This window comes from Osmerus mordax, chromosome 14, assembly GCF_038355195.1.
Source record: "Osmerus mordax isolate fOsmMor3 chromosome 14, fOsmMor3.pri, whole genome shotgun sequence".
NCBI lineage: Eukaryota > Metazoa > Chordata > Actinopteri > Osmeriformes > Osmeridae > Osmerus > Osmerus mordax.
In genome coordinates, this window is record NC_090063.1 from 10,970,827 (window position 1) to 10,985,826 (window position 15,000).

Genomic DNA, 15,000 nt, shown 5'->3' on the forward strand with positions numbered 1-15,000 from the left:
GCTGTCATGGTCAGTAAAAAGAGCTGTAGCCCTGTGCACACACAGACACACATGTGTGGGAGTCAGGTGGCTGAGCGGTAAGGGAGTCGGGCTAGTAATCTGAAGGTTACCGGTTCGATTCACTGCTGTGCCAAATGACATTATGTCCTTGGGCAAGGCACTTCACCCTACTTGCCTCGGGGGGAATGTCCCTGTACTTACTGTAAGTTGCTCTGGATAAGAGCGTCTGCTAAATGACTAAATGTAAATGTGTGTCTGTGTGTGTGGGTGGAGGGTGGGGGGGTCTAGCTCAGGGCTGGCGTGAAACTCAGGGTGGGTTGGGGCAGGTGTGCCTCTATCCATCAGCCTGCCAACTATAGAACTGTCCCGCATGTGGCGTGATGAATATACTGACCCAGAGCATGTCTTAACCCCCCCCCCTCCCCTCCCCTCCACACACACACACATATTCTGTATTGGCTGATGTTAAACTTCTCTCTCTCTCTCTCTCTCTCTCTCTCTCTCTCTCTCTCTCTCTCAAACGCACACAGTCCCTGGCTGGGAGGAACAGTAAGAAGGGAAAAGAGAGACCCAGGGCATACCTTGACCTCCACATGCGCCATGAGCACGGCGAAGCTGGTGAGGTGGGTGCAGGAGCAGGTGGTGTGCGTTCGGTTGGTGCCTAGCAGACGACAGTCCTGGGTGGACCAGAAGCCTGTCATGGAGCGCTTGGAGTAGCTCCAGAATGAGCAGTTGGGGTTGAAGTTCTCCTCTGAGTGCTGCAGAGAGGAGGGAGGTGTGAAGGCAAACATGCACACACACATATGGACGTGTGTGTGTGTGTACACACGGGTGTGGGATGCACGCGGAAAGACAAATCATGTACGCACACACACACACACAACAGACAGCGAGGACAGAATGTCCGAGTAGAAACACGCAAACAAATAAACAGACGAACAGAAGAGTGTGTGGGAGTGTGTTGCTGTGTGTGTGTGTGTGTGTGTGTGTGTGTGCGCATTGCCTTCCTTTTTTGTCCTGCTGGACATCAGTAAGAGTTCAACTCAGTTTCCTTGCTTTCAAGAGTATCAGTAGCTCAACAGTCGAAGACTATGTGTGTCTGTATACGTGTGTGTGTGTGTGCATGTGCACATGTGTGTGTGCGTGTGCACGTGTGTGTGTGCACGTGTACCTATTGCTCGTCTGTGTGTCTGCAGTGTGTGTGTGTGTACGTGTGTGTGTACGCAGTACGGCGTACCTGCAGGTGTTTGACAGTGAAGACCACGGGCTCAGACAGGTAGACCTTGCTGCTCTCCTTGTTGATGGAGGCGGTGATGACCGGGGAGTTGACGATGACAGAGTAGTTGGGGTAGACGGCCTCGCCGCCCAGACGCACGCTGGCGTTCTCCGTGGAGAGGTAGGAGCCCAGGTTCCTATACAGGACGAACGCCATCCGGATCTCACCTGAGGGACACGCACACACGCACACACACACGCACACACACACGCACACACACATACGCACACACACACGCACACACGCACACACATACGCACACACAGAGTTAGTTTTACCATTGGTTTTTGGCATTACAATTAAAGCACTGACGTTTACATCAAACGGAGAAAGAGAGACAGACAGACAGAAAGACACAGGCAAAGATAGAAACAGAGAAACAGACAGACAGACAGACAGAAAGATAGGCAAAGATAGAAACAGAGAGACAGACAGACAGACACACACACACAGACAGACAGACAGGCAAACAGGCAGACAGACAAGCAGACACAGACAGACACAGGCAGGCAGGCAGGCAGGTAAACAGGCAGATAGACAGGCAGACAGACAGGCAGACAGACACAGACATACAGGTTGAGAGAGACAGTGAGTGTTCCAGTGAGGTACCGTTCCTGCCGTGCTGCTTGAGGGTGCTGGATGACAGCTGGATGGAGTTTCCATGGAGCTCTGACTGCGGGAAGGTCAGGTCTTCTAGGTCGCCATCAGTGCTCAGTCTGGCCACTTCCAACTCTGGAAACACACACGCACACACACACACGCACATAGTGTAAATGTAGTTCGAACATACCTTGTTAAGTATCTCTCCAGCTAACACTGTGGTTTGATAAACTCCATCCACAACCATTAATCTATGAGTGCTATGTTAAGTGTTCCATATAGTCCATAACAACTCCATGTCAAACTGTGGTTTTCCAACTCGTTCAATGTAAACACAGTGTACACAAGTGGAAAGAGAGAGAGAGTAAGAGAGCAAGAGAGAGAGACATAGACAGACAGACAGACAGATAGACAGATAGATCGATTAATCATAGGGAAAGTATTCACACACACACACACCAGCAGGGTATCCTCACTTGCTGTGCCTAACCTAATTAAACAATCCTGTCATTACAATCCCCCGCCTTCTGAAACACACTCATTCATTACCGTTACAACACACACACACACACACACACACATACACACATACACACATACACACACAGTGCCTGCTGATGCTTTCGACCAAATCTTCCCATTTAAATTCTCGTTATAACTTCTATTTATACTTATGCGTGGCTTCACATGGTGCCATGTCGCATAAATCTACACAACACGGCACAATAACACAACCTCCATTCTCCATTCTCCAGCCTCTGAGCTGCACATCCCAAATGTGTCTATGAAAAACTTAGTGCAGGGAGGAGAGAAGGTACGGAGAGAGGGAGGAAGAGGGGGAGGGGAATGAGAAAGGGTTGGTGGAAAGTGGGGTTGAGAGGCAAAATCGGGATGTTTTTTTTTATTACAGAAAGAGAGATAGAGAGAGAGAGGGAGAGAGAGATGGAGAGAGAGAGAGATAATCTCAGGGAATCGGCCCACTGAATTAGCTTGGAGGGGAGATTAACGAGACAAAGAGACAGGAACATGGAGACAAATATTCATCTCAAAAGACAGTTTTTCTCTTAAGTTCTTGGGCGACACAGCAGCCTAGATACGAAGGCCTGTTTATGTAAGCGTACTCATGAGCTACTGTGCGTTTAGGAATCCTTCTGCGGCAGAAGTAAGACCACTGGAGTATACGCCACAGGATGGATACGGCACAGGATGGATTCAATCCTCTCCCTTCTTCTCCTCTCTCTTGTCCTTTCTCTCATAATGAATACATGATGTGCCATCCTACATGAATCCCTCTAATGAAGGAGTGATGTGTGAGAGAGTGTGAAATATCAAATCTTGAGAAGGAGGGAGGCTGATAACCGAAGGGGGGGTTGGGGGGGGGAAAAGAGAGAGACAGAGAGGCGACGGCGAATGTTGCCTCTCCGGTGCAGAGATGAAACACTCCGTCATCCTGAAGGAGAGAACAAATGAAATGATTTGTTCTCCCCTCAGATGCTCAGACAACTGTACTCTTCCTGCCGGAGTGATGGGATGAGGGGGGTGAGAAGAACATGCAGCCATGATAACTACTTCTGTTCGGCTTTGCCTGAATCCGAGCACAGATAAGAAGAGGACTTTATTGGCTGTGATCACCTGATCATATGGTTATGTGGGAGGGCCTTTGTGAAAACCTCTACATCCTGGCACCTTCAATGTCAACTCGTATCAATAAAACGTTTCCTGTTTTCGAAAGGTTCACACCTAACAGCCCCATACTTGCGAGACTGCTGGATTTGCAAGATCACGTACCACGCGAGAATCCATCTTGCCAAGGTCTAAGTTATCGTTAGTGCCCGAAATACAGTGGTTCGGACCAATCAGTGTTCTCTGAGGAACCACTGGTTAATCCGCTCTGTGATATGAATCATTCCATCTAACAGGATTACCTCTGCAGGGCATGGGTTGGTCATATGTGTGTTATTGCTCACGTATGTTCCTATTCCGTCTCGTTTAACGTGCCCAGGTAAAGCCTGTTACACGTGTGTGATCTTACAGACCTCAAGCGTTGAGATGATGCCGTTATTCTGCCCCACTTGCCTCTGTGTGCAGTCACATGTATGTTATTGTTCATGTGTAGCTTGATGCCCCTAGAGCTGCTCTCTCATGTAACGCCTAATGCTAACTCTTACACAAGAGTCAAGTGGCTGGTTGGAGACAAATGTTATGTCTTTGGGGGTCTGTGGTCTATAGACCTTGTCAGTTTGTTATCAGAAACAAACGTAGCTCTGTCCATGTTACTCACGGATGTTGTCGGTGGCCTCGTGGACGGTGTCGGTCTTGAGGAGGTTGTCGGCGAGCATGAAGGCCCCGGCCTCCACTGTGTCCAGCAGCATGGTGGCCGAACGCAGCTGTTCGCTGGTGGCCAGTTCCCTCCACGCCGCCTGGGCACGTGGCTGCAGCAGGTTGTTCACCGTCTCCACCATGGCCTTGGGAGGGAGGGAGGGAGGGAGGGGTAAGCGCTAGCCGTTAGAGGGTGAGGCAGATAGCAAGCGGTATAGTGAGCTAGCTTCCAAGCTAACACACGCCACTGCACAACACTCAAAAGCTCATTAGCGCCAGAAGGGGAGGTTGACGGTTAGATTAGCGGTTAGCTAATGCTAATGTTGTCCACCTCCATCCTACAGCATGTGTGACAGTATGGCATGTGGACAATTAGCACTAATGGCTTCACTACACATAGCAAAAATATATAACATCCAGCCAAAAGTTGCGCTTAACACAAAGATGCAGATGTCATGCTGATGTGTTTGTTGAATGTATACACAGAGAAATACTAGACACAAAAGAAAAACGTGATATAATTTATTTCGTAAAAAGCTTTGGCTTCGTTTGTACTTTGCGATTGTACAACGAATGTAATACCTCATCCTCCATTGCTCGACCAAGCCTTGTCACTGGTGAGTTTGTGTGTCTGTGCATATGTGGTAAATGACCTCTGCTTTCCCCCCTTGCCTCTACTCCCTCTCCTCACACCTTCATTTACACATGCATACATCTCAGTGTATGACGGAGAGAGGGAGAGAGGAATGGAGGGAGAGGGAGGGAGAGAGACCGTGGAAACCTGTAAAACAGCCCGGTGAGTTCATGGTGACAGGCGTCCACTGGGAATGAGGGAAATGGAAAAACGAATACAGGTGCTGGAAAACATACACCGGGTCTCGCTCCCTCGCTTCCCTCCTCCACCTTTCTGTCTGTCTCTCCCTCTTTCCTCTCGATCCATCTTTCTCTATCTCAATCTTACCCTTCAGTATCAATATCCCCATGTTCCGCCTTCTCCCACTCTGTTTTCGTCTATATTTCTTTCTGCCTCCCCCTCTCCCTCTCTCTTTCTGCCTGCTGATTTGTGTCTATGTCTATCTGAATGTGACTCTCTCTCTCTGTGCGACTCTCTCTCGGTCTCAGTGAGTCTCTCTCTCCCTTTGTCTGTGACTATATATCCGTCTCTGTGATTCTCTCTCTCTCTCTCTCTCTCCCTCTCCCTCTCCCTCTCCCTCTCTCTCTCTCTCTCTCTCTCTCTCTCTCTCTCTCTCTCTCTCTCTCTCTCTCTCTCTCGCTCTCTGTGACTCTCTCTCCCTCTCCAGGGGCAATCGGAGCACAACAGGAAAAAAGAGTGCAGGTGCCGTTAGACAAATGGAGGAGTCTCCAGTGGGGAGTGTCAGGGGAAGGGGACAGAGCCGTCAGGTTATTGATGTTCCACACATATAGCGCTTGACCCCCTCCCACCTGCACACAGACACACACCCCACACATGCACACACACACACACATCCCTGTGGATTGCTGGAGATTAGACACGGAGGAGAGAAAGAGATAGATACGGGCAAAGAGCAAAGAAGGAGGGAGAGGAAAAAGAGGGAAAGAGAGAGTGAGCGAAAATGACAGAGAGAAAAAGAGGGAAAGGTTACAGGGGAGATGATGGGAAATAGAGAGAAGGGATAAAAGAAGACAGCGAGTGAGGAAGGGATGGTGAGAGGCAAAGACAGAGAGAGAGAGAGAGAGAGAGAGAGAGAGAGAGAGAGAGAGAGAGAGAGAGAGAGAGAGAGAGAAAGATTAAAAGACTTTTAAGAGATTTTTCAAGCTGTGCCACTGGGGATAGTTATGTAACATGACAGACACAGGAAGTGGCAGCACATGGCTGACTGTGTCTTTAACCACATCGATTAGCATTAGTCATGCATGTATATGTTTATTCTCACACTAACAATGAATGTCTACAGTATTAGTGACCGGACATGCTAACATACTAATGATGCCTCCTTAGCTGGTTACTAATTAGCTTGGATGCCTATAAGCTACAGAGAGTCTGCATGTACACAAAACTCATTAATCCACTGCTTCAACAGAGAAGGGGGATAATGAAGTTAGAGGAGAGTGGATGTATGATTCATGTACACACACATCAGCACACACACACCTTGTATCCTGTCTACTGACCATGCCAGAGAGCAAAGCATACTCCCTTAACTCCCTTTACAGAGAAAATAGAGCAATTTGAAAACCATTTTTCATACTCTGGGGTCTGTGAGTGTGTGCATCGGTGCATGTGTGTGCATTCATACGAATGTGTGTGTGTGTGTGTGCGCGTGCTGGGTGGAGAATTGATTCTGCTCCGCTTGCTCTGGCAGTGAGGCGGCTGAGAAGAGTGCAGAGGAGACTGACGTATACACTCCACGATCCGGACAACTGTGGCTCCAATTCACATCCCCCTATCACAGCAGCACGCACACACACAAACATACATACACATATAATGTGCACACACACTCACACCACTTTCCCAGGATCCCTGTGAACACAGTGGGGAAGTCTTGACAGTACATAAAGAAATACTTAATCTCCTGTTTAGAAGAAGAGATGAACATTTCAGGCAAAAAAAAAAACAACAAAAAACGTCGGATCTAAGAATCGGACAAAGTGTGCGTTCACGTGGGGTCACTCAAGTCAGTAAAGGCTCCTTCACGCTCCTACGCAAGTCGGTGGCTGAACGCAGTGCGTTGGTCTGACATTCGCTTAAAGCCTGTCCATTGACAGCGTGCGGTGGTTTTGACAGACACTTGAATGTGGCCCATATCTGCAGTGCGGTGTCAGGCCAGGGACCCAGAGATGTGAGGGGAGATAGGACTGTGTCGGGAGCCTGACATTTCTTGTCAGGTGTGAGTGGAATAGGGGGGGGGGGACTGGAGGGCTGGGATGGAGACAGGTCTTTTTAGGCTCCTCAAAAGACGAGAAGCACTGGAGTGACAGATAAGCGGGTGAGTGAGTGTTGATGAGAGAGTGTTGCGGTGTGTGTGTGTTTTGGGGGTGGAGGTGGGGGGGGGGGGGTATGGTTGGCAGGAGCTGAGATGCTCACACACACACACATGCACACACGCGCACACACACCAGTAAATGGGGCAGAAGTGAAATGCTTTGAAGCGCTGGGGTAATCCAGCGTAAACGGCCTCAGCAGAGAGCAGGGCGGCTTCTCTGCACACACACATGTACAATATACACACACTCAGGGATGTAGTGGGGGCTAAACGCACGTATACACCGTTTACGCACCTCCCGAAATTCGGAAATAGCGTTTATCCACCTCTAAATTGCAGAAATTGTGTTTAAACACCTCTAAATAGCGTTTATGCGCGTTTACGTACATCTAAGTTCCCTGAGCCTAGTATTCGGCCGTTGACGACCCTGTAAATAAATAATAAAATTCATAGTTTACCCACCTCTATTTTTACCACTACACCACTGCACACTCATATTCACACACACAGAGCGTCGTTCCCGCTTGGACGAGAGTAGAGAAAGTCATGTTTGAGAACATTTTGATCAGACCTGCCTGTCCTGACTCTGGGCTCGTCTGATGGTTGACGTAAAAGGTAGGGGGTTCAAGGTCAGTGTATGTGTGTGTATATGTGTGTGTGTGTGTGGGGGGGGGGGGGCTGCAGATAAATCCTGTTTTTAAAATGTACAGTCAGGGTCTAGCTTGTCATGCACAAAGCGCCAGGCTATTCCCATCTGCTGTATAGAACAGCAGGTTTCCCAACAGCCTTAAAGCAGTGCAGAGTTTGAAGCATATATTATTTCAGGACTCTGAATATATATTTCAGAGTAATTATAGATCATGTTTGGTTTATTTTCTTTCCACAGTACCAGGGATTCCCTGTGCCTCTCCGACCAAAGAATTTGCAAATGAGTGGCCAGAATGACGTTACATGAACCTCCTCTTCCCTAACTAACCCCCACCTACATACATGCCTCCACAAGTGGGGGGAAACAGAGATGAAATACTTCCCTGGCCATTACCCCACCCCATCTCTACCCACCCACCCGCCAGCCCATCCCCCACCCCTCCCTCTGCCCACTCTCCTTCCTCCTGCAGCAATTAGAGCAGGGGATAATGAACGAGGAGAGGGAGAAGCAGCTATTTCTGATCAGAGACTCTATTCATGAGAAGCTGGAAAAATCAGATATTTCTGTCTCTTTCGCTTTTGTTTGGCTAATTGGCAATATATTGTAGATGACCTGCTAATTAGAATGATTAATGTGAATTGATGTAGGTGCAGTCAATGGAATGAATGGAGTCATGGCTATATTTACAGAAATACCTACAGAAGTTGGTTCACTGGGTTTTTTATGCTGCATGTTGTATCAGTCCTAGGATCAGTGTATGCCTTGTGTATGCCAATGTGTGCGTGTAGTTGTGTGCCTGTGTGTGTATGGTTGGTCGTGTATGTTTATGTGTTTATGTGTGTGTGTGTCAGCATGTATGGTTGCATGCCTGTGTGTGTGTGTGTGTGTGTGTGTGTGTGTGTGTGTCAGCTCGTATGGTTGCATGCCTGTGTGTGTGTGTGTGTGTGTCAGCTCGTATGTATTCCAAAGCCATGTTCTGTGATGTGACATTGCTGACTAGTGCTGACGTAAAGACTTTTAGGAAGGGAGGAAAAAGCCTGCATCAGTAGAAAAAAAAGAGAAAGACGGAGAGAGAGGGGGAGGTAAAGCTAGGGAAGAGAGAGATACAGACAGAAAGAAAGGAAGAAAGAAAGAAAGAAAGGGAAGAGAGAGGAGAGAGAGGAGGATATCTAGAGAAAAACTGAAAGAGAGAAAAAGACAGCAAAGTATGAAGCACATTCTCTTCACATGGACCGTGGGGTCCTTAGATGTGCTGCTCATTGATTTTAGCTGACCATAGACATGCCTGAACGATCTCCGGGGATTTTCCGGTACGTGACCTGACAAACCTCAGGAAAGCCTCAGTGTGGAAACATCAACAAAAACAACAACCAAAGAGAAACAACAACAAAAAAGCAACTATCACTTCATCAAACAACACACAGAAAGCAGATCCCACAGGAAGTACTACACAAGCGGAGCTGGTTCGGGCGGGCGGCTCCAAAGGGCATCGCGTCAGTTGGCAATTTCCCTCTCATATCACGCACATCCAATCATCCACACCAACGTCAACAAGGCAGCCTATTTAAGACCAGGAACTCTCATGCGTTGACATTGTTGCTTGGTAAGCGTGTTACAAATGCACAGCATTTTCATTGTTCTCTCCACCGCCAGCCTCCACCCTTGGTTATGTCTTTTCTTTTCTAATCTGTCTGGGTAATTATGGATAACCAAGTTCTCTTCCACTGATGTAGACAGAGTCTCAGTTGGGCTTCTTGGGCAGAGGGCTGTCGCAAAGCACAACTATTCTGCCCAGATGCCAAGTACACCCATGAAATGCAGTAAAACACTATCTGACTGAACCTTGACACAGTGGTTAGACTGATACTGAGGTCCTAATCCCATTTGGATAGATTATGATTTATAAACATTGATGAACATAAAATTAAGATTATGATATGAGATTCTGACATGGGATTAATGAATAATCCAGTGTGGATGCATGAAATTTAAATTATTAATCTACAAAAAACAAAAACAACAGCAAAATGGAGGCACACCCTTTGAGGAGAACGGACAGCTGATAATGTGATTGTTCTCGAAATTGATTCTCGTTGGTGAAACAGGAAGCCAAAAGAAATCCTTAAAAATACTGCTAAAAAGATTGTCCTTGAAAGATCTCTGTCAAACAATTCACTCCTCAAAGGGTTGCAGCGCAAACCAGGATTCTAAGAAAATCAGGATAGTATGTCGCACTGTAGGTGCGAGCATCGTGCATGGTGCATGCCATGTCTGCATGGTTGGGGGTTGCATGAACAACACGACGGCGACAGACCAAGACAAATATGCTGAAATACCTGCACAAAAAACCTGCAAGACCTCTCTCTCTTCTGCAGCTGTGAAACCCAAAGAGTTAGCAGGTTAGCACAAATAAACAACAACTCACTGGATTAAGGATCATACCCTGCAGTTAATAAGCAAAGTGCTCATTACCGGTGAAAAAAACCTGTCATTCCAGACACTCCCTCCTTTGTTTTAAACCACCAACATGATGCATCTGTAGCCAGATGCTATGTACCTTAATTACGCCAGCACTTGTGAATAATTGGTCATATTCAATATCCTTATCACAATTAGCACAACAATACGGCATATTACCCAATTAGGCATTCAGAATTGCTTTGCTAATGAGAGAATATACAGACATTTTCTCTCTTTAATTATTTTGATCTGAAGTGTTTAACCCTGGTGGTTTGGTCAACGTGTGATGTATCAGTTAATTGTTTTCCCTTTGCAAACTGCACTTTAAACAGATATAGAGGGAATGGCACTCTAGATAAGTGTGTAAGAAAGGGCAAGGGATGGAAGAGAGACAGAGAGACAGAAAATATCGAGTATGTGTGTACATACATATACATATTCTCTTTGCAGACAGTATATACAGTACAAAGAAAGAGCAATGTGCACAATAAGGCAGCATCACTCAAGTAGGTACATTTCACCATATTTTGGCATAATATCTCTGAAACGTTTCTCCCTTCACAGAAAGTTCCCAGCACCTTGGTGAGGCTGCGGGCCGCGCTGTCTTTGCCCCCGGGGGTCAGGTTCCTCAGCTGGACGTCCAGCAGCTCCACCAGCTGGGCCATGGCCCGCACGGTGGAGGGAACGTCGCCCGGACGAAGCAGACCCTTGGTCTGCTCCGCCAGCTCCCTCGCCACGATGGCCGCCGTCTCACCCGAACGCAGCTGAGGAGGAGGGAGAGGAAGACGAGGAGGACGAGGATGAGGCCAAGATGATTATCTGTCTATGTACAAAAGCCTTGAAGTGGGCCTACCGTGTGTCTGGGATCAAACCAATACACGCCGCCCACGTTAAATACTGCATTCAAATCTGATACACTTAAATAAACGCTCTAATAAACAAGGCTACGCAACAATGGATTCTATTTTTTACTTTAAATACTAGGTACGGTTCAAAGGTTCAAAACTCTATACATTTCACTTTCTGCATCACTATCAGTGTCCTCATCCACTCAGGGATCTAACTGGCCGTTCGCACGCTCGTTTACTGTGTGCTCGCTCCCTTACCTGCATACTTACACTATGAGGAGACACCAGAGGTGTATTAATAAATAAACTGCTCTGCATTGTCCCTGTGTTGTTCTTACTGATTAAATAAACACATTAACGGTGCACCACAAAAACATGTAGTAATTGAAGAAATACAGTATTACTTATTTGTGCATATATACATAACTGCATTTGTTAAGATGTTGCTTCAGACATACAATGGTTTATAACTTGAGGGTATGACAGTACAAATACAGACATCTGTAATTTGTCACAAAGCCAAAAGGGTTGAACAGTGGCTTAAATGATTAATTCTAATACTCGAATGCCCTTATCTACTAACTAGGCCTGGATGATTAGTACGTTAACCATACCCCCATACAAACATGCATCTCCATCTGCCTGCAGAGCCATATTTATTCATGTTAACGTCATTAATATGGGCTGGGCAAACATGTTAGATCTGCGTGGCCTGATTCCCTTCCCCTGTGGCTCACCAATGACCCTAATAACACCCCCTCCAAGCTCACCCGCCCACCTCCAAGCCGCCCCCACCCCACCCCCTCCCATCCCCCACCCGGCCCCCAGGTCCAGCCGTCACACTGGAGCTCTGTGGGGCCATACAGTAATAGCCGCCGCCAGCAGTGCTCAGACTCACTTTCTGCATGATGTGGTTGACCCACGGCGACGTGCAGTTGCTGAGGTCAGGACCCTGGGGGTCCCAGTAGCCAAGCTGGGCCACGCACACGTATGTGGCCACGCCTGCGAGAGAGGAGAGAAGAGAAGAGGAGAGAGGAGAGAAGGAAGAAGAAGAGGGGATAGGAGAGGAGAGAAAAGAGGAGAGAGGAGAGAAGAGAAGAGGAGAGAGGAGAGAAGAGAAGAGGAGAGAGGAGAGAAGGAAGAAGAAGAGGGGATAGGAGAGGAGAGAAAAGAGGAGAGGAGGAGGAGAGAGGTGAGGAGAGGAGTGGAAAGGGGAAGAGAGGAGGGGAGAGAAGAGGGGAAAAGAGAGAGGAGAGAGAAAGAAAACATGCTTAGACAGTGTTGACATTCTCACTGGGGGCCGAGCAACTCCTTAGGTGCCTTGGGTTCTCTGAGAGGAGTGTGTGTGTGTGTGCTTATGTGCGTTTCACAGTGGATATTACCGCGCGGACAAAGGCCAGTGTTTCATGTGAACAGCGAGATCATGCTCCAGTTACTCACGGCCTCAAGACCGGAGAGATAAGGTTGGCATAAAGAAATGTTGACCTGAATCAACTACTTGTGTGTGTAAGTACGTGTGTGCCATCTCAAAATATATGCTCTGTAGGCACACTGTAACTGTACAATGCGCGACTGCTGAGGTAAATCGAAATGAAATTACTGTGCTCCAACACCTGCACACTTATTGTAAATTTGCAATGATGGATTGACAAAAAGACAATCAGCCAGCCAGCTAGCTAGCCAGGCAAAATAAATCAATAATAACAGCACAGACAACAACCAGACGCAGAGCTCTTCACCCAGTGTCTCTCAGGGACACACACATACACACACACACATCCCTTCTTACCCAGCGTGCCTACAGGACAGGGCTGCTTGGCCGTCTGGCCCTGCTGCGTGCGAGGCCAGGAGACGTCAGCCATGACCCTGGGGGTGCAGAAGTCCTGGGGGGCCATCTGGGGGGGCTGGGGGTTCACAGGCATGGCAGGGGCCACTGGCGCTCCGCCCTTTGGGGGGGCCACGATCTCTGGGATCTGGTTGGTGTCACCGGGGCGGATGCGAGGCTGTCGGATGGTGGTGGTGGTCCTCGCCCTCTGGACGGGTGAGGTGGTGAGGAGGGGGCGGGGCGTGGTGTAGTAGGGGGGGGAACGCGTGGTAGTGGTGAGGCTGGAGGAGGCTCCTCCTCCGCCCCCTCCCCCTCGGTTGGGGTGAACCACAGGTGGAGGGAAGTCTGGATGGAGGGAAGGGAAAGAGGAGAGAGAGAGAAAAGGAAGCGAGAGTGAGTAGAGATGCACACTAGTTTGAAATCCTCTTCATTTCGTTGGCGTTTGCTTAAGTCTAGCTCAGGAGTCCGATGGGTTGACAGTGGTTATTTTGGGACTAACCCATTGGTTCAATGGTACCCGACAAGAACAATCAAGCACAGATAATTACTTGAAGTGCATTCAAGTGTATGTTTCTGGTGACCCCGCCCATACAGAAACAGCGGAGAAACACTCACAATAGTGAATCATTCATGGCTACATGACAGCAAAGAGACTAAATGCATATGGCACAATCTGCATCTTACATTTTTCATATGAACACATTTAATTATTCAAAATGACCCTGTTTGAAGGCTGGACAACAGCAGTGGGCTTGATGTTCTTTGTGAAGACAGAGTTTCTTCCCAGTGGCCTCCCTGACTCTACTTCCACTGGTTTCACAACTCACTCTAACTGATTGAAATGATTTATCAGGAACCTGGATGAAAGTTCCACTCCACAATGTCATAATAAGGCGAGATGAATGATTGGTCTTTTCATAAAACTGAGAAAAGACCATAACGAACGAGAAACTGTCATTGCTTGACCGATGGGTTTGTCCCTGAAGCCCTCTGAGATGTTCTCCTGGTCTCTCTTGCTCCAGCTTGCTGTCGGCCCCATGGTTCCCACCCTGCAGCACTCAATGGAGAACGTCCGTCTCCAAGCTCCCATTCCGGAGTCCCTCCCACGTTCTACCTCGGAACGTTGCCATCAATCATGGGTGGTTCCTGGCTCTGTGAACTCCCTTTTGCATTCTCTCTCTGTCTCTGTGTTTATGTGTGTGTGTGTGTGTGGTGTGTGGACCAGAACAGGAAGCTCCATTAGAGACAATCGCAAGAAAATGGCAGGATAATGGTATTTGTGTGTGTTGACACACAGGATAATGGTTCTAATGTGTGTGTGTGTGTGTGCTCAAACAATAGATGCATGCTGGTGTGTGTATGTGTGTGCAGGGCATCTCTCAGCTAACTGTCGCTCCATTTTGACTCAACTCACTTAACCTTTTCCTTTTAGCTCCTCTCTCTCTCTCTCTCTCTCTCTCTCTCTCTCTCTCTCTCTCTCTCTCTCTCTCTCTCTCTCAGGTGGGCAGTCGTCTCAAGAGAGTGCATCTGAGTAGCCCTCTTCTCTGTTGATGTGTTGACGTCTTCATGAACATGACATAACAGCTTCATGCAAACTTCACAGGGAAAAGGCCAAGGCTCCTGATAACACTAGGGGATGAGCTTACATGAGGCAGCCAGAGTGGTACTGCAACACACAAGGTGCCTCCTGAAGGTTGGGGGGGGGGGGGGGGGAAGATCACAACAAAATTTAAAAAGATTTTGTTACACCAATGCTGTGAATGTTTGACTATATTCTTCTGATCTTTCCCAATCCCCATGCTTACGTAAAAACACTGTAGCGGGATGTAAATAAGAAACATTTAAGACAGCAATTCATCTTCGTTCAAGCTCTCTTTGAGATTCCTGTCTGGTCTGACATCAGAGATAAGCTCCCTCTATTCAGGTCTATTTTAAAACAGCTATTCGCTTTCTATCCTAAACAGGCCACTAATCATGAGACAATGCCACTTAGGTTGTAAAAGTGTGTGAGTGTGTGTGCGTCTGTATGAAAGAGACTGTGTCTGTGTGTACAT

At 47.7% G+C, this 15,000-nt stretch overlaps 1 protein-coding gene across 1 annotated transcript in view; it reads right to left on the reverse strand.

The window, feature by feature from the left end:
* Positions 1-15,000, reverse strand: part of adgrl3.1 (adhesion G protein-coupled receptor L3.1) — a 73,157-nt gene that overhangs the window by 11,419 nt on the left and 46,738 nt on the right. Inside the window, exons 8-15 of the mRNA XM_067250311.1 lie at positions 12,911-13,291; positions 12,020-12,123; positions 10,852-11,037; positions 10,150-10,188; positions 4,158-4,341; positions 1,886-2,008; positions 1,238-1,443; positions 582-758 (exon numbers count right to left, since the gene is read on the reverse strand). Of these exons, the coding sequence (XP_067106412.1) occupies positions 582-758; positions 1,238-1,443; positions 1,886-2,008; positions 4,158-4,341; positions 10,150-10,188; positions 10,852-11,037; positions 12,020-12,123; positions 12,911-13,291 (1,400 nt within the window). The remainder of the gene's footprint in view (positions 1-581; positions 759-1,237; positions 1,444-1,885; positions 2,009-4,157; positions 4,342-10,149; positions 10,189-10,851; positions 11,038-12,019; positions 12,124-12,910; positions 13,292-15,000) is intronic.